The sequence below is a fragment of the Phascolarctos cinereus genome, unplaced genomic scaffold (assembly GCF_003287225.1).
Source record: "Phascolarctos cinereus isolate Bilbo 61053 unplaced genomic scaffold, phaCin_HiC Scaffold_4;HRSCAF=312, whole genome shotgun sequence".
Taxonomy (NCBI): domain Eukaryota; kingdom Metazoa; phylum Chordata; class Mammalia; order Diprotodontia; family Phascolarctidae; genus Phascolarctos; species Phascolarctos cinereus.
The window spans coordinates 88,102,274-88,127,238 of NW_027555847.1; the positions used below are offsets into that span (position 1 = coordinate 88,102,274).

General features: G+C 44.6%; 2 protein-coding genes across 7 annotated transcripts in view; both read left to right on the forward strand.

Annotated features, from left to right (window-relative positions):
• USP4 (ubiquitin specific peptidase 4) overlaps positions 1 to 1,375 on the forward strand; it is a 71,279-nt gene extending 69,904 nt beyond the window's left edge. For both annotated transcript variants that reach the window (XM_020999014.2, XM_020999015.1), the window contains 2 exons: positions 563 to 651; positions 993 to 1,375. In XM_020999014.2, coding sequence (XP_020854673.1) covers positions 563 to 651; positions 993 to 1,154 — 251 coding nt within the window. In that variant the 3' untranslated portion in view covers positions 1,155 to 1,375. The remainder of the gene's footprint in view (positions 1 to 562; positions 652 to 992) is intronic.
• Positions 1,376 to 3,677: 2,302 nt separating this feature from the next.
• On the forward strand, positions 3,678 to 24,487 carry CUNH3orf62 (chromosome unknown C3orf62 homolog). 5 transcript variants are annotated; one of them, XM_020999093.2, is made up of 5 exons: positions 3,742 to 4,193; positions 7,406 to 7,817; positions 9,289 to 9,380; positions 12,563 to 12,824; positions 24,117 to 24,487. In XM_020999093.2, the coding sequence occupies exons 2-5, from the start codon at positions 7,411 to 7,413 to the stop codon at positions 24,118 to 24,120; spliced, it is 765 nt and encodes a 254-aa protein (XP_020854752.1). In that variant the 5' UTR covers positions 3,742 to 4,193; positions 7,406 to 7,410; the 3' UTR covers positions 24,121 to 24,487. The 5 variants fall into 5 exon arrangements, with proteins under 5 accessions (XP_078008510.1, XP_020854752.1, XP_078008508.1 ...); XM_078152382.1 differs by lacking the exon at positions 24,117 to 24,487 and adding an exon at positions 4,579 to 4,660 and having other exon boundaries at positions 12,563 to 17,980; XM_078152384.1 differs by lacking the exons at positions 3,742 to 4,193; positions 24,117 to 24,487 and adding an exon at positions 3,678 to 3,735 and having other exon boundaries at positions 12,563 to 17,980.
• Positions 24,488 to 24,965: the final 478 nt, after the last annotated feature.

Sequence of the window (24,965 nt, forward strand, 5' to 3'; positions counted from 1 at the left end):
GTTGGGAAGCATTTCTTCTTTGGATAAAGTGTAGTGATGGTCTAGTGTGTAAACCCTAAATAGGGTTGCCATATGAGAGAGGGGGAGAGAGAAGGAGAGAGAGAGAGACAGAGAGACACAGACACACACACAGAGACACACAGAGACAGACAGAGTGAGTGAGTTAGTTAAATAAAATAGCCTCATCAGCTTTTGGAAAGAGACAGATTTTAGTTCAGTTTGCATTTCTTTTTTAAATACCAGTATTTTATATAACCTGAAAAATGAGATTTTGGCTTATAGCCTGATACTACTTATCTATGTTTGTGGGATTAATTTCCAGAAATCAACTTAAAGCTTTGGTCATCCAGAGCTCCAATGCTTGATTGTTTACTTGAAGCTAGTCTTTGTGGAGAAACGGATTAGAAAATCAATATTTATCTGCATATTATATCACAGACTCCAATTTGCTCTGTGTCTCAGTAACAGTTAATTTCAGGCTTTTTGAAAAAGCTTTGTTGTGATTAATGTGGCATAGATACCCTTTTAGTAATTGTTAATGTGTTCTTCCCTGACTTGACAGATACTGCATATGCAAAAAACAAACTGAATGGCAAATGGTATTACTTCGATGATAGTAATGTATCCTTGGCCTCTGAGGATCAAATAGTGGTGAGTACTTTTGAGTAGGTTCATGTTACCAAGTTCCTGCAGTCAGTCTTCATGAATCAAAGCCGGAAAACTTTTGACACATGGGTGTCATGATGGGAAATGAGAAGTAGCTATAATAAGAAAGTGGGTCTGTGGCTCAGAGCCATTAAATAATCTGATTGGAAGGTCTCTGTACTTGAGACAGCTCACATCCGGAGCAGTGACAGCATAGATTCAAAAAGATTGTAGACTCTTCACGTGAGGAGCAAAATCTTACAGTTACTGTGCATAACTGTAGTCAGAAGAAGTTTTCTGGGCTTTATTTAATTAAACTTATTAGATTGTCTCTTCTTATTTTGCAGACAAAAGCAGCATATGTGTTGTTTTATCAGCGTCGGGATGATGAATTTTATAAGGCACCCTCACTCCCAGGTTTCCCTGGCCCCTCCGAAGCAGGGAAGAAAGGAAGGCACTCCCAGGATGGGCTGGAGGAGGATGACATGTATAGCATGGATACCAACTGAAACTGCCTGAAGTCAGCCGCTGTCTTAAAGAGTACCGTTTGACACATCTGGAACATCTCTTGCACTCTAAAAGCTGCCAGATGTACAGACTGCCATCTATAAGGGAAATTCCTTTTTTATGGAACAGAAGAGGAAAAAAAAGACCCTGTTTGCTCATGAAGGGTTATGTTGAGAGGCTGAATTATTATTTTTAAATACAAGTTGTGGGAAAGTTCTGTAAACACCTGTGATGCTACAGAGCTAGGGTCAGCAGGGTAAGGGCTGGAAGGCTGGAGGAGCCACACATGATTGGGGAGTGGGGAGGGTGGGTGGGTGGGTGGGGGTGTGTGTGAAAAGATGATAAAGCGTGCTGCTGGGGGAAGAGAATATTTCTCCAGGAAAATCTCCAAAGTAGCTCTTCTTGGTGCACTCAGATGATTGTTGGCAGTAGTGAGCCCTCTGTATTGATTAGAATAGATTTTATTCTAGAGTTCTCAGATTTCCACTTTCCCATTTCTCTTTGCCAGCTGCCATTGTAGTCTTTCCCACAGGAACAACCCCCCCCATCCCTCCCTCCCCCAAGTGAAATTGGGCACTTTTTTGATCTGCCATTCTTGTACCTTGACACAGATTTACTTGAAGAATTCTTCTCCTTTCCCTTGAAGAAGACATTCATTTTGATTTCTGATTTTGGATCCGTTTGATAGTTCCAGAATGAAATTACTTGAATGCAACTGCTTTCTCAATAAGTGTAGATTTTAATGTATTTGAATTTCCTGCCCTCTCCTCTAGTGTGGGACATCTTTAGATGCCAGTGACTACTGTATTCAGTGATGAATTGAAACATTTTGATTCTATATTCAGCTGGATTTTTTATTAGCTATACCTAAACCCCCCCCCCATCTTTAAGGCTGCTGAAGACTTAGTTTTTTAGTCTTCTTGGCCGTGGAGACATTAATATTGGAAATGTTTCATCCCTGCTTACCCTTAGGGCCTACAACTAAGAATTCCTTGTCATTTGCATCTATACTGAAAAGGAACCATTTGGTAAAAGGAAAGTTAGTCCTTGCCAACCCACTTTCCATTCTGGTTGCATAGCTGGAGGGGATAGGAAACAAATTTATTTCCCTACTTTCTTCCTTGCTGACAGCTGCTTCTGTTTTGGAGAGGAGGGGAGGATCACCTTTTTTACTCTTTGTCTTGTTTGGGGCATCCTTTTCTTTCTTTTCTGGTTGTCTTTACGTGATCTTTGAATTTCAGGTCTGCCATTTGGTGTCAGTGTTCCGATTTTCATTGGCTTCAGCTGGTTTTCCCCTACTTGCTGAGGCTGCCAGAAAGCAGTGTCTGTGGACACCATTTTATTTCTGCCTCTTGGTGGTGGTGAAGACATCATTTAATTTATAGAACACAGACTACTGTTTCCATGTTTTTAAATGCATATGCCAAAGGTGTTTTCTTTTTACTAACAAAAACCTGTCAACATTCTTGAATTTAACCCCTAATTCAGTGTGCTGTTTCCTAGATCACAAACTCAGTTTCTCCTCCTTCCTCTCCATTTTAAAAAATGCCCTAACCCAGTGCCACTGCCTTTCTCTTGTGCTTAGGACTGCCTGTCTTGGCTTTTGCCTACTGATATCACTAGTTCTGTCCCTGGCCTTTTTCCCCAAATATGCCAGATCAGGAGCTGGTCCCCTGGATGCAAACTAGATAAAAAAGCAATGCCAAGGGAATGAATTTGGTTTTCTGCTGTTGTAGAGGAGGAGGAATGTGGACCAACCCTGAGCCTAGTTATTAGATCTCTAGGCCTTGCTCTCTTACCTCTGCGGTTAATCCAAGAGCTACCGAACCCCTGATACTTTGCCACTTCCCACCTGCTGAGTGGAAGATGATTTGAAATGTCTTAACATTCCTGGCGAGCTGTGATTGGCTCCCAGGTGGCGAGGAAGCCTACCCCATCTGAATGACCAGCTGCGCTTTGCCCAAGGCCTTGTCTCCAACCCTTCATTCACTGTTTCAAAGCACTGAAATTGTAGTTTGTTTAGCTCACGATTGCTTTTGGTGTATTGCTTTGTAGACCATCCCCCGTGTTCTGGGGTGGGCTGCCCGGGCCTGGGCCGCCTGGCCCACCGGCCCTGCCCTCCCACCCGCCTACCCCGCAGCCTCGGCCAGGTCCAAAACAGAACATGGCTCTAGCGACCCAGGGCTATCTGGCTGTAAGGGAGATGCCCCTTTGCCTGTTTTCTTCCTTTGAGATCGGCAGTGTGACCATGGCACGGTGGTGAAACAACGAGTTTTCTCCTCAGGGCCCTGAATCCTAATGGGACACAATGTAGCCAAGGGGGGCGGTGGGAGCCCTTCCCTTCCTGCCTCGGCTGGGCCGGGGTCTCTGGCAGCTCGAGACCCCTCAGGACCAGGCTGCCTGCCTAAAACACCGGGTTTTTATGCTAGAAAGAATAAAAGCGAATGGTTTGCACTAAGCCGGCGTGGCGTCCTGTGCTGGGGTCGGGGTGGGCCCGGAGGCGCGCCTAATTTCGTGCACGTCCTCGCACGAGCCGAGGCCGTTGCAGCCGGGGGAGCGCGCGGGCTGGGCGGGGCCGTGCGGGTGAGTGCGGCGGAGGGGACGGCTGTGGCGAGGATCGCGCCTCCGGAGCCGGGACGGCTCTAAGTCCTCGGCCCTCAAACCGATCCTGGGGCGGTGGCGGGGGAAGGCTTCGGAAGGGCCAGGCTCAGCCTGCCCAAACCCGGGGTCCGGGGCCCCGCCCCTCTGCTTTCCGGGGGCCTAGTCAGAGTCTGAGGCGGAGCCTGTGGGTCTTAATCCCCCCACCGTCCCCAGCTGTCAGTGAGGGGTCCTAGTGGCCCCCGCTGTCTGAGGGGCTCTCCGGGTACGGGGAGGGGGGCGGCAAACAGGCCAGAGGAGGCCATGGCCGCAGCTCCGTACCGAGCGGAGGCCAGGTAACGGCGGCGGAAGGCCCGCCCTCGGCGAGGCTCCGTGGGTGCGGGGCGGGGGAGACGCTAGATGCCGGCTGTGACCCTCGGAAACCTCGGCCGCCGAAACTGAAGGTGGTTTGCGGGCCCCTCCCTAGGCCTCGGCGGGGGTGGGGAGGGGGACGTCCTGACGGTCGTGGGCGAGCTCGGCAAAGGGGGGGGGTTGGGGGACGAAGAGAGAGTTTGGTGTGCTTTGAACTCGTCCACGGGAGGTCCGGGGGGGCCAGAGGCAGCCCTGAGCTCTCTGCCCAAACCCTCTGCGGCTTGTGTCCCTAGGCCGCTCCCTGCCCCTAAATCTGGGTAGAGAATTCAATTCATTATCAGTTTAATTCCACAAACATTCAGTAAGCACTCGCTCTGGGCAGGGCACTGTGTATGTGATATATTTGTATGTTGTCTCCCCCGTTCGTCTGTGAGCTCCTGGAGAGCAAAGACTGTTTGCCTTTCTTTGGATCTCCAGCGATCAGCACAAGGCCCAGCTGCTAGCTCCTAGTCGTCAATAAATGCTGATTAATTGACTGGTGGCTGGTGAGGATACAAAGGTGATTAAAATACAGGTCCTGTCCTCAAGGCATTTACAATCTAATGGGAAAAAAGCCTACACAAATAACAAACCAGTTAAGATAGATATGTGAAAAGGATCTGCTGAGGCTTTGAGAAATTTGAGGAGAGATCTCTTTCATGGAGGTAGAGAAGACAAAAGGCAGTCCGGGAAAGCTTTATGTAAATGGCTTCAAAATATTACAGAAATGGTGGTGGGGAAGTGTTATTCATTCTAGACATGGGTAAAAAACACGAGCAAAGATTTAAAAAGTGCATTCCTAAGGCAAGATGAGAAAGGGATAGAGGTTAGTTGGGCTAGTTTCTAGAATTCATGTAATATAATCTAAGGCTGTAGAAGTAGGTTAGAGCCAAATTTTGAAAGACCCTGTATACCAAAATCAGGAATTCAATGAGCCACTAGAATGGAGAAGGGAAAGACTGGTGGCAGGAAGCACCGGAGACTAGAGGCAAGAAGAGATGAGGGCCCAACTTAGGACAGATGCAGTAAGAGTGAAAAGAAGGGACAAGGTACAAGAAAGGTATAGATAGACGGCAAGGGGTAGAAATGACGGGTCTTTCTGGCCAACTGATTAGATAGGGATGGGGGTGGGACCACTTGTTAGGAATATGATGCAGGTGACTTATTCAGGTAGAGGATGGATTAGATGACATCTGAGATCCCTACCACCTCTGAAATTCTGTGACTCCAAGGTTCTAAGTCATTAATGGATAATTACAGAAAAGGAAAAGTTAAAGGGAGTGGGAGACTTAAGGGAAAGAAGACTGTAGGGCAGAAGCCTATTTATATGAAAAGGTGATTTTGGCTCCTACATTCTAATTCTAAATCTCTCCCTTTCTCTTTCTCTGTCTCTCTCTGTCTCTCTGTCTCTGTCTCTCTCTGTCTCTCTCTCTCTGTCTCTCTCTCTCTCTCCTCTCTCTCTCTCTCTCTCTCTCTCTCTCTCTCTGTCTTTGTCTCTCTCTCTCTCACACACACCCCCCCACACACACCCCTAAATTCTAATCCTAAATCTCACATACCCCTTAATGGATGTCAGCTAGATCTATTACAGCATCTGAACCTTGGCAGGGTTCATGGGGTATTACATATATATATTTCTGTGGTAGGAATTTGAGAAGGAATTAACTGCCCAGGGCCCAGCAGCACTGCTTATCGATGAGTGGAAGTAGAGGTAGTATGATTATTTCAGAGGCATGTTACAGATGAATTTCATTTGTTGCAGGGCACAGGATCATTTCTTTGGTCCAAGGAAGGCATTGTCTTCTATTTTAATGAAAACTTTCCTAGGGAAAGTACACATTTGGAGCCTCCTCAGGTGCAACTCAGTATATCTGGGTTTGAATGGGCACTGGAGAGCTATGGTAAAGAAACCAGGGAGAAAAAGAATAGCTAATTTATATAGAACTTTTTTTTTAATTTATTTATTTTTAGTTTTCAACTTTCAGTTCCTTAAGTGTATAGCACTTTAAGGTTTGCAAAGTGTTGTACAAATGTTACTCATTTTACCCTCACAGCAACCCTGGGAGCTGGATGCTGTTATCATCCAGATAAAGAAATTTAAGTCGGACAGATTAAGTGACTTGCCCAGAGTAACACAGTGTCTTGAGGCTGGATTTGAACTCAGATTATGGTGACTTCAGGTCCAGCACTTCATTCATTGGAGGAAGTATCCTTAAAAGATTTTGTTTTCAAGAGATTTCCTTATGCCTGTCCCTGCCTTTCCAGTGTTCCATTCCTGAAAGGCCTTTCATTCGAATAGTTGTGGATTCTGGTCAGAATAAGAACTCACATTCATATATTTGCCAAATATTTCTTCACAATCCTGTAAAATAATATCAAAGGAAAAAAGTCTCCACCTTGTGTTTACAGCTATTAGATTAATACATTCTTTTAATGTTTCAAAGTATTATAACCATTTTATAAATGAGACAGTGAGGATCTGAGAGGGTCGGTGATTTGCTCATGATCATACAACTGATAATGTTTGGAGCAGTATTTGAGAGTGTGGTACAGTGGGGCCAGGGGACCTGGTTTCAACTCCCAGCCCTGCCACTTGTTACTTGTATGAACTATACAATTCATAGCCTCTGAGATCCTTCATTCCCTCATCTGTAAAATAAGGAAGTTTGATTAGATAGCCCATGAGAGCCCTTACTTCTCTAAGTACAAGTCTTACAACTCCATGGCCCATTAGTACAGATTCCATGTCGTAAGCAAATGCTCTACGTTGTTAGCTGACAACTGATGAGTAAAGATGTTGGGCTTCCCAGGGTACAAGGAGGAAAAAACAAGTCTTCAAGACCTCAAAGGGGAAAAAAGTAATTTTTGGAGTAAATTTTGGTTTTGGAGTAAGAGGGCCTGGGTTCCAGTCTTGACTCTGTTGCTTAGACCCTGTTTGACTTACACAAGTCGTTCAACTTTGTTGAGCCTTAGCTGGGTTTATTAATTTTAAGCATCAGGTAGTAGAGCCCTCGGCTTAGTACAAGAAGTTTTAAGGTAGTTGGACCTTCTTGGTGTCATTAAACTCATAACAACCCCAGGCTGGTGGGGGCAGCATATAGTGAATGTGCAATGAAGCCCAGGTAAATGGATGGAAAAAAACAACAACAACAAACCCATGGATTATAGGAGGGTTATTGGTATGGTTCTTGATAAGTATCCCCTGCCATTTCATGTATTCTCATGTATCTAACACACTGAATAACAGAACCATGCCCATTTTTAGGTGAAATGTCTGAAAAGCTAAGAAGATGCAGAAAGGAGCTGACAGCAGCCATTGACCGTGCATTTGAGGGCATCAGCCATTCTCAAGAGTGCCCAAGTCAGCAAAAACTGGACTTGGACACTTCACCTTCTTCCTTCACTATTCAGATGAATAAACTCCTTTGCAGGAGATATCCTTCCACCACTTCTTATGTTGGTCAGTTTGCTCCTGTTTCCTGTGCTCCTGAAAATGAGAACCCTGTCTTTGTACCAAACCATATCCCAGTAAATATGAAGCCACATACTTTATGCCCAAAAAGAAAACCTTTGACCAGCAAGGAAAATGTGTTGATACATTCCTCGATTTTTGTACCTGAAAGGCAGTTTCTGAGAGCCACTGGAGATGGGGAAAGTTGGAGAAAAGAAAGTTTAAGGTGATTTTTAACTTGGTATTTTAACTGTTGCATTTTAAGATATTTCTTATTTCTGGAAGAAAGGCTTTATGGGTGTTGTGGCACATGCCTGTAATTCCAGCTATCAGGGAGGCCGACGCTGGCAGATCTCTTGAGCTTAACAGTTCTGATTTGCAGGCGCTGATCAGGTGTCCACATTAAATTTAGCATTAATTTGGTGGGCCCCCAGGAGTGGGATTGGCCACTAGAGCAGGCCAATGCTTCTGTGCCAGTCAGTATTGGTATTGGACCATGAGTATCCCCCTGCACTTTTAGCTTGGATGAGATGGGGAGACCTATTCTTTAAAAAAAAAAAGTCTAAGAGTTTGAGTGATTCTTTGTAACACCCTATTACTTTCAAAAAACAAAGTGAATGTCTTATAGAGGGCCTTAGGTATCTCTAAAGGCAAAGGCTGGAAAATATGCAGAAATAATAAGACCATAGGATTTAGTGTTGGAAAGGGTATTCTAGATCATTTACTCTTACCCCTATAGATTACTCAAGAAACGCATACTAAAGCTTCCCAAATCTGGCCCTGCTAATTTAGTATATGTAAGCTCTTGGAGGGCAAAGGCTATTTCATTGTTTTGCCTTTGTATCCCCAGCCTAGCCCAGGGCCTTGCACATAGCAGGCGATTAATAAATATTTGTTGAATTGAATTTGCTATCCAAGAATCCTAGAAATTGACCCGCCTTGAAAGTCTGAATACAAAGAGGGGTGGTAAGTATCAGAAACCTCCGATTTTTCATGCCACAGAAACAAAAGGGTTAGAAAGTACATACACACAACCTATTTTTCTCCCAAACTTACTGTATCCTTATTATTCTTCATAGCATAAAAGACACCTCAAGCTTTCTTCGTCATCTTCAAGCTCCTTGTTCCCCTTGGTCTCAATGGTTCCCAAAGCATATCTCACGGTTTCCTCTGCATCTGTCTGTGCTCCTGCTAGGCCCCCAGTTACTCTGCCCTATCTCCCCAACCCACACCTGTGTTCCTGCAAGTCCCTTCAACCCTAACTCCCAACTGAGTTGCCATCATCCATGTATTCCCTTATTGTCTTCCCTCCTATGCCAAAACAAACCTGGTTCTTGGTATCCTCAGGACATGAAAGATTTGATGCAGTGTTTTCAATGTCCATGTCTCTAGCCCATGTGAGCCATCTCACTGCCAGGCTTGTTATGAATCAGGACAATGATTTCCTAAAAGTATTAGGATTAATAAATTCTTGATCAGTACTAGCCCAACATCTGTGACCATCGACTTTTGTTTTCCTTTTTATTTATTTACCAAGGCTTCTTTTATTCTATTCAGACTATCACTGACAATTTAAGATCACCAGAAGGTTTGCCTCCTCACCCTACCTGATAGCTCTGGTTTCCCCTCTCAGTACATTATTGAAAAAGAACCTAAAATATCACCATTTTTTGCCCTCCCCTTCCCGGGGAACATAGGAAAGATGTGGATAGATATTTGAAGTTTGAAGCCAACGTTCCTCTCAACAATTCCAATCAAGAAATCACAAAGGATCTACTTGATATGATTGGTGAGTATTCCTTGATGTCTGGAGAGGATGGCAGTCTGTCTGACTCTCAGGAGTAAAGTGGGACAATCAAGAAGGTCAATATTAGGGTTTTTAATTTGAAGAGTGTTAACAGTTGTAGACTGAAAATAATAAGACACAGTAAAGTCGTTGATCAGACCACCAGGAGCCTTGTCCTCTGGGAATAGCAGAAATGTGACCTGGAAAATGAAAGATCTTTCTTTGATGGGTTCTTGAGGTGGGGCAGATGATGTGGCTACAGATTTCCAGTATACAGAATATAAAAGGAAGAATGTGATTAATACATTAAGAGAGGTATAGGAGGAGGAAAAGATCACAACAAGGTATAAGACGTGATTAGTATATTAAGAGAGGTATAGGAGAGGAAAAAGATCACCAGAAGGTATAGGAGGTGATATAGAAGAAGAGGTGATTAGTACATTAAGAGAGGTATAGGAGGGGAAAAGATTATTTGGTTGGGGAAGGCCATGAAGGTTTTTTTAGGGTGGCATTTGGGGCTGACTTTTGAAGGATGGATAGCATTTCAACAGATAGAGATTAGGGAAAGGCATTCTAGGTATAAGGGACAGCATGAGCAAAGATACAGAGGTGGGAAAAGTGTTGGGTCCTATTTGGAAAATGTGAAGGGGAGTAGTAGGAGATGGGATTCCAAGGCTGGAAAGGTGGGGCAGGGAGAATAATGAAGGGGCTCCAGTGCCCGGCTGATAATTTGGCCTTTATATTGTAGACAGTGGAGAATCACCGATTTATAAATGTTTGTTGACTGACTGACTGACTGACCAGCAGAATGATGGTTTTTTAATTTACAATATTAATTTATTTTTAGTTTTCAACATTCACTTCCACAAGATTTTGAGTTCCAAATTTTCTCCTCATATCCTCCCTCCCCCCACCCCAAGATGGCATGCATTCTGAATACTCCTCCTAATCTGCCCTCCCTTCTGTCTCTCCCCATCTTCTCTTATACCCTTCCCCCTCAATTTTCCTATAGGACAGGATAGATTTCTATATCCCATTTCCTGTATATCTTATTTCCCAGTTGCATATGAAAACAATTTTTTTAACTCTTGTTTTTAAAATTTTGGGTTCCAAATTTTCTTCCTTCCTCCCTTCCCACTCACCCTCATTGAGAAGGCAAGCAACTCGATACAGGTTATACATGTGTTGACTGATGGCTTTTAATGAAGGGAGTGACATGATCAGAGCTGTGCTATCCAAAGACTGCTGGTAGCATGTGCAGTATAGATTAAAGGAGACAGAACTTTTTGCTTAAAAAAAAAGGTTTGGTAGATAAGGAGATTGTAAATAATTGTTTTGCATGGTCTGTGTTTCTACTTTCACAAAAAGTACGGCAGACCAACTTGCTCTCAGAACCTCATGGCGCCTAATGACTTCATTTGGTTCTAGTATAATGTTTCTCATTTCAATACTTATTATATCTCGTGTCCTCAACGTGGGGATGACCATTTAAAGCTAAAAGGGACCTTCAAGATCCTTTTATAGATGAGGAAGTCAGCCTCAAAATTACTACAGTAGTTAAGTAGCAGAGTTGGAGGTCAAACTCAGTTCTTTGACTCCAAATTTAATGCTGTTTCTACTACTCCATGCTGCTTCTAACAGATTGGCTAATTAGTGAGAGGACTGAAGCAGGACACAGCTAGCTTTAGGCAGAGATGGATAATAGTAGCCCCAGGAAGCTGCTTCTTCCTTCCTCTTCTCCTCTCCCCTCCAGGCCCACAGTCTCTCCTCCATCCAGGGCATGAAGAGATTCTTGCTTCTGGGTCAAAATGGAAGAGATCTTTCAAGTCACCTAGTCCAATCCTTTCTCCCATTTTCCAGTTGGAAAACTGAAGCCCTAAGGCTCAGAGACATTGAGTGACTTGCCCAGGGTCACCAAGTTAGTAAATGGCATCACTTGGGTCTGAATCCAGGTCCTCTGCCTCCAAATTTAGTACTCTTTCTATTATACCCTATTAAGAAACCGTGTATCCTTTTTCAAAATGAAGGTGCTTTTCATTTGGAAAAGGAGGGGTAACACATTATGCTTTGAATTAGTCTATCCCAGCTTGTCTTATAAGACCGTGTGGTGTAATGGAAAGAACACTTAGGAGTCTATATGGTGTAGTGCTTGGGAGAAAAAGGATCCCATCTTTTCTGCTTATTGAAAAGACTGGGGGTGGTGTAGAGGAAAGAGGACTGGATAGAAAGCGAAAGGATCAGGTTTGAATCCTGGGCCTCATACTTAGTACCCATGTAACACCAGGCAATAGAATTCAGCAAACCTTAAGTACTTACTTTGTGCGAGGCACTGTGGTACAGATACAAAGAAAAAAAATGATACTGTAAATAAACTCTCTAGAATTTAGTTTCTTTGTCTATAGGAGTGAGGGGGTTAGATGGGTCTCTAAGACCCCTTCCAACTCGACACCAACTCACTTCACTACATCTCAGTTTCCTTATTGTAAAGTGAGGAAATTGGATTAGATCAACGTTTCTCAAGGGGTCTGCTCCCACATGGGCACGGGATTGCCAGTGTAAGCCCCATACAGTTCTCTGAGAACTGCTGCACTAGATGATACAATAAGGAGCCTTCTAACTCTAAATCCTGCAATGCCAGAAAAGCACTGAGGCAGGGGGTTGGGAGTTTTGTGGAGGCCCCATTTTGGCGTCTGAAGTCCTACCCTGGGAAAGGAGCCTAGGTAAGGTGTTGGGAGAGAGGACTGGAGAAGGGGACAGAAAGAAGCCAGGAACAAGATAGAGACAGACTTCACCCAGGTCATGATTCTGTCCACTGTGATCCCTGGACCAGTCTAGTCTCTGTCCTTCCAGTTCACAAACAAATGACTGCCCATTTTTCTCAAATGTAGACTGTTCTGTCCATATAAATCCATGAAAATGGGTCACACTGACTTTCAGAAACGTCAGTGACTCTAAATAGCCCCATTGGTGCCTTTCCTGTGCTGAGCAAAGGTCTCACTTTACTTTGGCACTAACTGTGATAGCTTCAGAATTTGAGTTAAAGATGGAAGCCTGGGGCAAGGAGGGCCAGGTTTGTTTCACCATCCCAGTAGATCATCAAAACCACACAGAGCTCTTAATTATCAGTGAAAAAATTCTGAATGCCTATTGTACACATTTGAATACGGATTTTTTTTATTTTTAAGACCACACAAGCATCAGAACTATTGAAGAATTGGCTGGAAAGCTAGAATTTGAAAATGAGTTAAACCGGGTTTGCAGTCGCTCAGAAGATTCCCCCTTTAAAGAGGAAGTCCTGGCCCTCTTCATGGATGAGAGCCCACACAAGGCCACAGAAGCAGAAGCAAGTTGCCTAAAGCCAACTTTTGATGACCAGAATATCATAGAAACCGTCCTGGATTTGGAAGAGGACTATAATTTGATGACCTCTTTTAAATGCCATATTAAGTAAGGGTAGTTCATTTTAGCTTTAGTTTTTTCCCTTGGTTTTTGTGGAACTCAGTCAGTACTAGCTGGCAAGGCAATAGCTCAGGAATGCACAAGGGCTTCTGACAACCAACTTCTTAAAAGGACTTCCCAGCCTTTGTCATGTCAGCTCCTGCACCTTTTCTTTCCCAGATCTTGCCATCCCTATCCTTCTTCTACCCACGTTTAGTTTTTATATTTCTTTTTCAGGAGTGTTTTTCTTTCTCTTGGTTTTGCTTACTTTTCCCCCACACCTTTAATCTGTTTCCTAATTGATTACAGATATAGCCAGTGCTCAATGGCCTGTGAGTCTCCCAGTTTGCTGTATCCCTAGCAAGCCTGGTGCTCACTTAGCATCATAACATTTAGAGCTGGAAGAGACTTGAGAGCATTAGTCTAACCTCATTTAGAATTGAGGAAACTGAGGTCCTGCCTCCCTCAGAGATCAGCACTCTGACAAGGAAGCTCAGCGGTGCCCTGAGCCTTAGCATGTCTTCCCAGTGGTGATGTGTGTACTTTTCTGGGCCTAGAGAGGAGGGCCCCCCACTCAAAGGGCACAGAGATGTCAGAACAGGAAGCGGAGCAATTCCTGCTTCCTTAGGCGGGGAGGAAACCCCCTAGTTTGGAGTATGAGCAGGCAGGACAGTGGCCGAGAGAACCTTTCCCAAGACAACCCTGTCAGTAAGAGCCCTGCTGCAACCGACTCCTAATCCCATCCCCTCTGTTCCCTGTCCCTGGGGCTTGCTGAGTCCTGTTCCTGGCTCTTTGGGGGAAGGGAATGGAAGCTGCCCAGAGCCCACATTCCACCCCTATCCCCATAGACTGTTAGAATCATAGCATGTAGAGCTGGAAGAGGCTAATTGAACCCTGAGATGTCAGGTGACTTGCCCAGGGTCACAGGTATCAAGTAGGACTGAATGTGAGCCCAGAGCCACCTCCTTTATTCCATCCTTCCGTTCTTTCTAGACCGAGGTTTTCCTCATCAGGGGCCCCATCCCAGCAGCGTGCTTCCCTCAGTGCCCAAATTCCCACCAAGCCATCTCTCCTGTATGAAAAAGGAGACAGACTTTAAGAATAAAAGGATTGCGAAGCAACCAGGGGGATATATGACATGCTCTGGAAGTAAGGGAACTGAGGTGCTACCTGCAGAAGAGTTAAAGGACTCCTTGTTAGAGGGACTGGAGGTCACAGTGAGGACAGGCTGACACATGTACATGGTGTGTACACCCAGACATGCCTCTAGATAGAAGCACGTATGCCTCATTAACAGATGATCTTGTACCATCTGGGGACCTGTAGGTCAGGAGTAATCTGGTTCTCAAGGCCCATGTAGATGGGTGTGTGGAAAGAAATGAGATTGGTGGTGGCTCGGATAGGGGGGATTGCCCAGCCTGGAGATAAGGTCACAACACAGTTGTCTGTGGGCCAGAAATCTGAGGCGGGGCTGATGGGGAGGGGGCATCCTGAAGCTCAGGAATGTTGTAAGGGGAAAGCTCCTGGGGAGGAAGGTGAAGAGGGGATGGCATGAAGACAGCAATTAAGACCTGAGCCAAATAGGCAGATCTGCAGATCTCTCTTAGGAACAGGCAGCCATGCTGGGGGTCCAGAGATGGACCTCAGGAAATCTAAAGGCAAAGTGTCCAAAGCGAGCTCAACCTTCACTGTCCCCGGCTTTCCGATAAAAAGCCTTTGCCTTTAGTGGGTGCCAGGCTCCTCCCCTGACCTACCAGATAGCTTGTGTTTGGGCTAGTGCTCCTCCCACCCTCTCCCAGGAAGGAGCAAGGAAGGGCTAACAAAGCACTGCCCCATGGGACTCTGGTGGTGAGAAAGGGAGTAGATGGGACTGGGGAGAGATGGGCAGGGGCTGGATCTGAATCCAAGGCATGGAAATGGGAGTGTCAGGCTCTTCTGAGGGGCCTTTCCTTCCCCCCCAAGCTGGTCTTCTGTACCTGAGGCAGGAGGCAGGAGGTGGAGTATCCTAACAGTGCAACCCAAAGACCAACGTGTAACAAAGAATAGAAATGCCCAGAGGGTCTGCCTACAAACAGGCAGGCTAGGAAGCCCTCCAGATTCACTAAATGCTCCCAGTCCATGGGCAGGCCTAGGCTCCATGTGTAGCTCCCACTCCCACCCCCACAAAAACAGATTTACAGAAGGGTGTTTATTTGGATAAATAGATCAAAACTGTGAATTCCTCTGGGAAGAAAATAAATGATAAATTCAGATAGTCACATATGTCCTGGGAAATAGCACTTGGGAATTTCCCCTCTGGGACTCTATCGAAGAATAGTGGTACCTCTGAGTTCAGTGTCAGAAGTAGTGACTCCCCTCATTCCCTAGAGGATCTGCCATTAACACCTAACATCTCTTTAGCAACTTTAAAGTTTACCTTTTCTTGTGAAGCTGGTAAGGCAAGAGAATGCTTGGAGAAATGTTAAACTTACATTCAATCACAGATTTCTTGACTCCCAGTATTGTTTTAGCCACCCCACAAAGCCTCTTGGGTAGGCAGGAGCAAGGGACATGTTCATGAAACCTACAGATCTTATTGTACAGGAAAGCACACTGGCCTATGCTCACTCTGCCATTGTAGCCCCACCTCCCCTTCCCCAAACTTGAATCCTTGGGAGTGGTTCCAATTTAGGCCCTTTTGGAGATTTGAGGCCCTTATCCAACCTCTTGGATAAACTTTAAGTCCTTGGCCCCTTCTCCTGGGTAACTGGGAAGTTTTGGGGGCATGGGTAGTAGTAGTACCCCAACAGGGCAACAGCTATTTTAGTGGGAAAGTTTAGGCTAAGTTAAAAGTTAAAAATCCAAAGGTCCCTGGGACTCTTGGAATAAGACAGGAAGTGCCACCATTACATGTGCAGAGTAATAGGAGTAGAGAAACAATGGCTACTCTGAAGCCTTGAGTGAAACCTTCTTTGGATACCAATATTTCACGTTGAATGGCCTTTTACATAGGGCTCTCTACTCCCTCCCAACAGGCCCATCACAGTAGGGACAATGTCATGTTGCTGGGTTTTCCCTGAGTTCTTATGTAAAAGATGATGGGACAAAAGAGAAACAATTTCCCAGGAACCCTTTTATTATTTGACTATTTGAACACTTAGAGTGGGGTAGGGTTGATGCCCCCCATTTCCCTAACTCCAGCTGCAAGGACCAAGGGAGGCAAATGCATCCAAGGGCTTAGAAATAGCAAGAGGACAGGTCTTCTCCCCAGCAGACACCTTACACAGCAAACACCCCAGGATCCTGCCTCAGAATTCCCATTCTCCCGTGCAGGACAGAGGAAGCCATCCAAGCCCAAAAGGCAAATGCAATCTCACCTTTTCCTCCACAGCCAAGGCAGCAAGTCCCTTGGTGGAGAATACTGGGGAGTAGTTATCAGGTGCAATCAAAGACTCTTTGGAGCTTGTCTGGGCTTCCGTGACTTTCCATTGTGACTTTTGGGCATGAACATTTCCTTCCTAAGTGTGTTGGCGATATGGTAATGTGGTGTTTTGTTAGTGGGTTTGGAAGTTCACAGCCCAAGGGAACCAGAGGAAATACAAGAAGGGGGAGAACTTATTTCCCAGTTGTACATAGCCTTTGTAAAGCTTAGACCAGCAGGAAGCTAGGTCCAGGGTTGGGTATCTAAAGGGATTTGGATGACCATTAAACCAGGATAACTACGGGTATTTATTCCAATCACTTGGAAACAGCCACATAAGAGAGAAGAAAGCTCTGAAAATAGAAGTACAAACAAGCCCACAATTCACAAATTTGCTAATCTCCCTTCTGTACTGTAGCAATTAAGAGATATTCCATGTCATATTCCAAAACGAAGGTGCTGACCATTACCATTTCTGTGTGCGACTTAAAACAACGGCTATGTGAGCAGCGGTCTCTACTGGTCATATGCTGCAAATCCAAGTTCAATTTGATTCACCAAATTAATTTCTTCTGTATACAAGGCCCTACCTTCAGTACTGGAATACAAAGTTAGATAAGATACCCCCTGCCCACAAGGAGCTTACATTCTCAAAAAAGGAAAGTATGATGCAAATTCTTTTTCTTTCTTTTTTTTTATCAATTTATTTTGATTTATCAACAATCACTTCCATATGCTTTTGAGTTTAAAATTTTTCTCCCCCTTCCTCTCCACCACCCTCCCCAAGACAATCTGATATAGGCTATACATATACGTCCCTATTAAACATATTTTCACATTAGTGATGTTGTAAGTAAGAATTAGAACCAATAGGAGCAACCACCAGAAAGAGGAGGAAACAAAACTCAACAGAAGAAAAAAATAGCAAATAATATGCTTTGATCTGCATTCAAACTCCATAGTTCTTTCTCTGGGTATGGATAGCATTTTCCATCACAAGGCCGTTGGAGATGTCTTAGATCCTTGTATTGCTGGGAAGGGTTAAGTTTATCAGTATTAGTCATCACACAATGTGGCTGTTATTGTGTACAATGTTTTCTTGGTTCTGCACACTTCACTCAGGATCAGACCAAGTCTTTCCAGGTTTTTCTGAAGTCAGAATGTTCATTTCTTATAGCACAATAGTTTTCCATTACATTCATATACCACAACTTGTTCAGCCATTCCCCAGTTGATGGGCATATGATGCAAATTCTAAGGACAGTTCTAGACAATGTGTTATGAGAAATTTGTGGAAGGAAATAACTTTGTTCAGGATCCTGTAACTATCCTAGGATCTCAGAGTTGGGAGGGTGCTCAGAGGTCAATGGGCCCACCTGGTATATTAGCAGCAACCTTCTCAACAACATCCTTGACAAGTGGTCATCTAGTCTTTGTATGAAGACCTCCTGATGGAGAACCACTCCTTATAAGACAGTACTTTAGGTCTTGTGTCAGCTCAAATTGTGAGGAAATTTTCCCTTGTATTGGACTGAAATCTACACTCTGCAACTTCTTCTGCTTATCTTGTAATATTAAGGACAGTAAAATATACAGCTCACATCTCTCCCACAAAGAAGGGAGATCAGCAAATCTGTGAACTTTGATTTTGTTTATACTTCTACTCCCAGAGTTGATTATGACAATCTGTTAGCTTATTTGTAAGTAGGCATCAAATTGTGTGGAATTTGGAAAATCTCTAAATAAATATACTCTTGATTTAGCATCCCTTTGTCCCTATCCCATGATGCAGCTGTAATGCTATAGCTGCTGGGGCTATTGGTGATCCTCTTCCATTTCCAAGGAACATCTAATAGCTTTTTCTCAGTCTTCATCCTTCTTGACCTCTCTGCAGCTTATGACACTGTTAGTTGCCTTCTGGATACTCTCGCCTTTCTAGTTTTTTGTAACACTGCTCCCTCTTGGTCCATCTGTCTATCTATCTGACTACTCTTTAGTCTCTTTTTCTAGATCGTAGTCCACATCAAATCCAATAACTGTGGGCATGCTCCAAGGCTCTTTCCTAGTCCCTCTTCTTTTCTTCCTCTCTATTATCTCCCTTTGTGATCTTATCAACTCCCTTGAGTTCACCTTTGATTTCTGTGTGGATGATCTCAGATTTATTTATCCAGCCCTAACCTCTCTCCTGACTTCCAGTCTTGTATCACTAACTGGCCATTGGACAACTCAAATTCAACATGTCCAAAACAGAACTCATTATCTTTCCTTCCTAGACCTCCCCTCTTCCTAATTTCCATATTACTATTTGAGAGAACCACCATCTAGGTGGCATGGTGGATAAAGCTCAGGGCTTGGAGTTAGGAAGACCTGAGTTCAAATTCAGCTTTTGACACTTACCACGTTCTGCTTGCCTCAGTTTCTTCATCTGTAAAATGAGTGCTATTATTATAGCACTCGCCTCCCGGGGATATTGTGAGGATCAGATGAAATAATAATTGTAAAGCACTTGGTACAGTGTGGCATGTAGTAGGCACTATATAAATATTAGCTGTCATTATTATGTTCCCAGTCACCCAGGCTCACGGTCTCAGCCTCATCCTTGCCTCCTCCCTTGTACTCACCCTACATATCCAATATGTTGCTAAGCTGTGTCCTTTGTAGCTTCACCATGTCTCTCATACTCGTTCCCTTCTCTCCACTCACACTTCCACTCCACTCCTAGCACAGACCCTCATCACCTTACACTTGGACTGCTGAAATAGCCTTCTGGCTGGCCTGCCTGCCTCACATCTCTCCCCCCACACCAGTCCATTCTCTACTCAGCTGCTAAGGTGCTCTTCCTAAAGTGCAGGGCTGACTACGGCATACCCCCTACTCAATAAACTCTAATGATTCCCTGTTACCATCAGGATCAGACATAAATCCCCGGGCTTTTAAAGCCCTTCACAACCTAACCTTTCTCCTGCCTTTTCAGTCTCCTATAACCGGAGCTCCAAAGCCTATTGATATGGGACTCTGTCCTCATTGGTGGACATCAATGCCTTCAATGTCCTTGTGCCTTCATGAGGGGCAGGGTGGAGTTGATGAGAGGAGGGAAGGAGAGTTCCAGGCTCCTTGGACTCTATTCTGGGCCTTTTTAAGTCTGGACCTGCTCCAAGTTTCCTCCAATGGCTTTGAGTCTTCTTTGTGTCTTGAGGCTTTGGGTGCTTCCAGCTTCTAGCTTTGAGAGAGAAGATGGTAGATGCCAACTTCACTTCAGAATGTTAAAGGAAAAGACTCTAGAAAGAAGCCAACATGAGAGGTGACTGCACAGCTCCATATCCATGGGTGTTGAGACTCGGGTTATACACTTCACTCCGCTAGCTTGTCCAGCAACACTGCCCTACTGGTTGTTCCTGGCACATCAAATTCTATCTCTTTACTTTGGTCATTTTCACTGGCTGTCTGTCATGCCAGGAATGCTGTCTCTTCTCATCTGTGCCTCCTGGCTTCTCTGGCTTCCTTCAAGACTCAGGTCAAATCCTACTTTCTATAAGAGGCATTTCCCAGTCTCTTCTCCCTCCACCCCCCAGCCTTCCCTCTGAGATTACAGGATGGAGTTGTTTTCATGTTGTCTTCCCCCTTAGGATAAAAGCTTCTTGAGAGCAGGGACCTGACTTTTTCTGTATCCTGTGGCTTAGCACAGTGCCTGGTAACTCCTTAAACCTATTGATTAACTATTGAATGAATCTCCATTTTGTAGGTTGGTGCTGGAAGTCTCCATTAAATTTGGGCTTGAGTATGAGGGAACTGGGCCACTAGATGGCAAAGTGAATATAGAAGAAAGCCCTGGAGTCAGGAGGACCTGAGTTCAAATTTGACCTCAGACACTTACCAGCTGTGTGACCGTAGGCAAATCACTTAACCCCATTTGCCTCAGTTTCCTCATCTGTAAAATGACCTAGGAAGGAAATGGCAAGCCACTCTAGACTCTTTGTCAAGAAAACCCCACATGGGGTCACAGAGAGTCAGACTCATATGACTGAAACACCTCAAAAAAGGGGGGGGGTAATCCTTGACACTGAAGAAGCGTGCTTTCAGGAGCTCTCAAGCTATGTACAAGTATACATTCCCCTCGTCTATGTGCTCCTTCAGGAATTCTGCCAAGGCCCGAGTTGCTGCCATCTTTAGTCCACTCTCAGAAACCCTGGTGTCTGATCTCTGCTCAGGAAAGGAAGCAGGAGCTTGATGTCCAGGAACTCAGCATGGCTGTTACAGCAGAGAAAACATGACCTTTGGAGCTGGAGGACCCAAGTTCCAAGCTTGCCTGTCACTTATTACTTGTATGACATCAGGAAAGTCACTCACCCTCTGAGGATTCAGTTTTCTCACTGGCAAAATGAGGGCGTTGGACCACGTGGTTCTCAAGGCCTCTTCCAGTTCTAAGCCTGTGATCCCGTCAGGCTTCCTGAGTAAATACATGCAGCTTGCCATGTGCTTCTCCTGCAAGTTGCCATAAGCCCAGGTTGGGGTGGGAGAGGAGAGTGAAAACTTCCCTCGCTTCACTTCCTAAGAAGGCATTTTGCTTAGGCCACCAACCTCTTGGGGCCTCAGTTTCCTCTAAAGATAGGCCCCCTGATAATCAGAGGAGTACCAGGAGCCTCTCTGTGTCTCTAGGGAGCATCCAGATCCTGCTGCTTTTTCCCCCCAGCGGTCCTCTGCTGCTACTGCAGCCCAAGGTGATCCTTTTCAGCAGGACGTGGGCTTCTTCGCCTCCTATTTCAGGGCAAGCATCATCTCTCTTACCGTCTGTTTCGTTCTTTACTTACAAATCTACTACAGCAAGGAGAGGGAGCAACGTCAATGGAGAGGGGTTCAGAATCTGATCCCTAGGGTCTCTTGAGCTCCAGTGATCTGTGAATCTCTTCCTCCCCTTTTTTGGGCTACCGTTCCCAATATTTGGGCTCCATCCCTAAGGGTAAGCAACTGACAGATGCATCCATTTGAACCATTGAAGAATAAAATACAATAAATTCATAGAACATGAGAATTGGAAGTGACCTTCGAACAGAAGGTTATCAGAAGTGGCTGAAATCATAAGAGAGAAGAATCTGAACCCCTCATTTTGAATCTTCCTTAAACCTGGTGAGAGGGTGGATTTCTCTTCTTTCTCTACTCCTAGAAGGGGGTAAGAAGAAGCAGTAGATGGCACTCTTGTAAAAAAATTTTCCCCTGACATCCCCTGGCCTCACTCACAGAAGGCCGCCTACTGTAGGAGTAGCCTCTGCACCACATAAAGGAAAGATAAAACGAAATTAAAATCATTTGAGGCTTGTCATGGGCGTGTCAGTCTTTAGTTGCTACTTCCCTGCATAGCTTCCCAACTAACAGAGGAGACACTGAAACACAATGGCTGATGGATGAAATATCTGGCTAAACAAGCAACGTAGTCATAATGTCTTCAGTTTTAAAAAATTAAAGAAACAATAAAAAAGGGGGAGGGGAAAAAGTATCTTTTTCAGTTTGGAAGATTAGCCTAGATTGTCCACAGGCCAGGGGTCGGAAAAATAGTTTCCTACATTCAAAGCTTCAGTTTGGTATGCATTCAGAGCTATTTCTCTGTGATTCCACTAAACAAATAACAACTAAGATGTGTAAGGCCATATAATTGCATATGAAGGTTAGGACTTCACCACCCCAGGCAGGGCTGCCAGTTGAGAGACAGAAAGACACAGAAAGAGAGAGAGAGAGAGAGAGAGAGAGAGAGAGAGAGAGAGAGACAGAGAGAGAGAGAGACAGAGAGACAGAGAGAGACAGAGACAGAGACAGAGGCAGAGAGAGAGAGACAGAGAGAGACAGAGACAGAGAGAGAGAGAGACAGAGAGAGAGGCTGACCCCTAAGTCTAAGCAGAACAGTACAGTGGAAACATCAGCTTGGAGACCTGGGGTTGAGTCCCAGCTGCATGGTGCTTCAGGCTCCTCTGTAAAATGAGGTGGAACTAGGATGATTTATTGCCTGACTTGAACCATCTGTATCTCTGATCCTATTTCTCCTGGCCCCTCAGTGGTGCAAATGGAAGTGCTTTTAAATTGTTCCCACCCCCAGAGGTAAAAGACAACCATTGTCAAAGGGGGAGCAAATAAACAGTGATGATGGTTCATATTTATATGGTGCTTGAAAGCTTACAACGTACTTTTATGGTCATGATCTCATTTGATATCAGAATTGGAGAACACTGAGATTAAAATGGGGAGACAGACAAGGAAGGGAGCTAGGCACTGCAGAGGGATTGGGATCTGTACTTCACTTTACATTAACAGGCTACAGTGATGTAAAGAAGGGTAATTAGTTCTCAGGATCATCTTCTGTACAAGAATGATTTACAATAGGATTCCTGACCATAGCTAGCTCTCCTAAAATCCATTTTATAGAAATCTGACCTTTGTGACACTTTCTAAAGGAAGCACTTTGTGTAAAGAAGACACCTGAGGCACCTGTCACCAGGCATCACATTGTGCTCTGTGTCATTAGAGAGGTGGGCACAGAGGCTCCATTTGTGTTCCCCTCCCCCAACATTCCCTTAAAGGCCGCCTGATAAGTAAAGCAGTGCCAGGAGCCTTCCCGTCTCTCTAGTGACCATTCAAATCCTGCTGCTTTATTTCCAGAGGTCCCCTGCTGCTACTGCAAGGTACTCCAAGGTGATCCTTCTTGTCATTAATACCTTTCCAGCAGGACAAAGGTTTCTTCACTACCCATTTCAGGTCAAGCATCACCTCTCCTACCATCTGTTCTTCTCTTTAGACTTAAAAATCTACAGCAAGGAGAAAGACATTGGCAACACCAGTGAGGAGGACAGGGGAGAGAAGTGTCATGGAGGTAGTAAGTTTCTACAACTGGTTATGGGCATGATGGTGAGGGAGTCAAAGATGATCCCAAGGATGTGAACCTGGATGAATGGAAGGATGACAGAAATAGGAAGTTTGGAAGAGAGGCGTTTGTTTTGTGTGGGGGGTAATGATGAGCTGCGTACAGATACGTTGAAATACCGAATAATCATTTGGTGATGCAGGACTATAGCTCTGGAGAGAGACTAGGCTTGGAATTATAGCTCTGGGAGTCATCTATATAGAGATAATTAAGCAAATGGGAAATGAAGTGGTCACCAAGTTGAGAGCAGGAGAAGACTAAGGACAGTGTTGGGGTACATCCATAGTTAGTTAGGGGGTATGATCTAGTGAGCCAGCAAAGGAAAACAAGTGGAGGTTGAAAGAGAAATGTCACGAAAACCAGAAGGAGGGAGTAACCGAAGGAGAGAGTGGTTAGTAGTGTTAAATGCTGCATAGAAGTCGAGAAGGATGAGGATTGAGAAAAGTCTTTGTGAAAGGGAGGAGTGATGCTGGATGAAAGGATTATTTGTGGGGATGGTAGAGTCAAGTGAGGGTTTTTTAAGTGTCACTGGGCCAGTTTCCTCAAAAGGTATTCCCAGAATCTCCATTCCTCGTTCCAGGCAAATAATTGGAAGCATTGAGGTGGGGAATGCTACTGGCCTTGTATGAATCATTGCTGAGGGAATTGCATTGTGAGATGATGGAGACCCTTATTAGTTGTGGAGCTATAAGGGGAAGCTAGCTACATGGCACAGTGGATAGAGTGCTAGAATTTGAGAGAAGAAGACCTGAGTTCAAATCTGGCTTCAGACACTTACTGGCTGTGTTACCTTGGGCAAATGGCTTAATCTCTCTTAGCCTTAGTTTCTTCATCTGTAAAATGGGGATAATAATAACACTTACCTTGGAGGGGGGGGTTGTTGGTGAACGTATCAAATGAAATAATATATGTACTCCCTAATAGCTATTAAGACCTGATGACTCAGTGGACGTACAAACTGCAACTCACTCCCTGGCCCCCTCTTCCTTTTCAGCTAAGAATTACCCTGGCTGCCTTGTCTTCTTTCATATTCCCTTTCCTGAGAGGTGATGAGGCAACAGACTTGAGATGGAAGTGTGAGTCTGACAGCTCCCAGCCAGAGGATTATCTTTTAACAGCCTGATCATTTTACCTGCAGACATGGACTGGGAGTGGTTTGGACAGTGCAATGCAGCGGTGAAATGTAAATTACCAAATCAGTCATCCTGCAGCTGCTTCATACTGATGAAGTTTAAGATCAAACCACGAGTGGATTATGATAGTAGCTGTAAATTAACTAAATCTCATTCTGTCACTGCATGCTTGTGAATGTACTTTTTAACATTCCTCTTTTGCATGAGAATAAATTGCCTGTCCCATATTTGATTCATATTGTATTTTGAGTGTCTTTTTCCAAAAGGGGGAAGGCCCTAGATGTGAGCCATAAGTAAAATCATCTCCAAAGTTTTTGGAGTGCAGAGAGCCTGATTCTACTTCCTAGAGCCCAAACTTCCCTATGACTGAACCTAGTCCAAAATACATACCTGGATACAGAAGTCCAGCGCAGGAAATGGCTACAGAACCCCTAGGACATCCTCCCTCTGCCCCCAGCCCCTATGATGACCCGGCAATGGTTTCCCTCCATGGTAAGTCTGTGATGCTAACCTGCTAAACCTGAACAAATAGCTTCAGAGGATGTGGGATTGGAACAATATGTCTGAAAATCTCTCCGTTTTTTAAAGGACCTGGGACATTAGGACTTTGTTAAGTTCCTGAAATGTTATACTGTCAACCTCAGTAATATTTGATAAACTCTATAAATGGTTTTATGTCATTTGATCATTCCACACCCCCACACACAATT

Excerpts from the sequence above, each read along its gene's own strand:
- CUNH3orf62 (XM_078152384.1), top strand. The coding sequence starts at position 7,411 with ATGTCTGAAAAGCTAAGAAGATGCAGAAAGGAGCTGACAGCAGCCATT. Across the intron at positions 7,818-9,288 it reads TGGAGAAAAGAAAGTTTAAG|GAAAGATGTGGATAGATATT; the intron begins GTGATTTTTAAC and ends CGGGGAACATAG. Across the intron at positions 9,381-12,562 it reads GGATCTACTTGATATGATTG|ACCACACAAGCATCAGAACT; the intron begins GTGAGTATTCCT and ends TTTATTTTTAAG.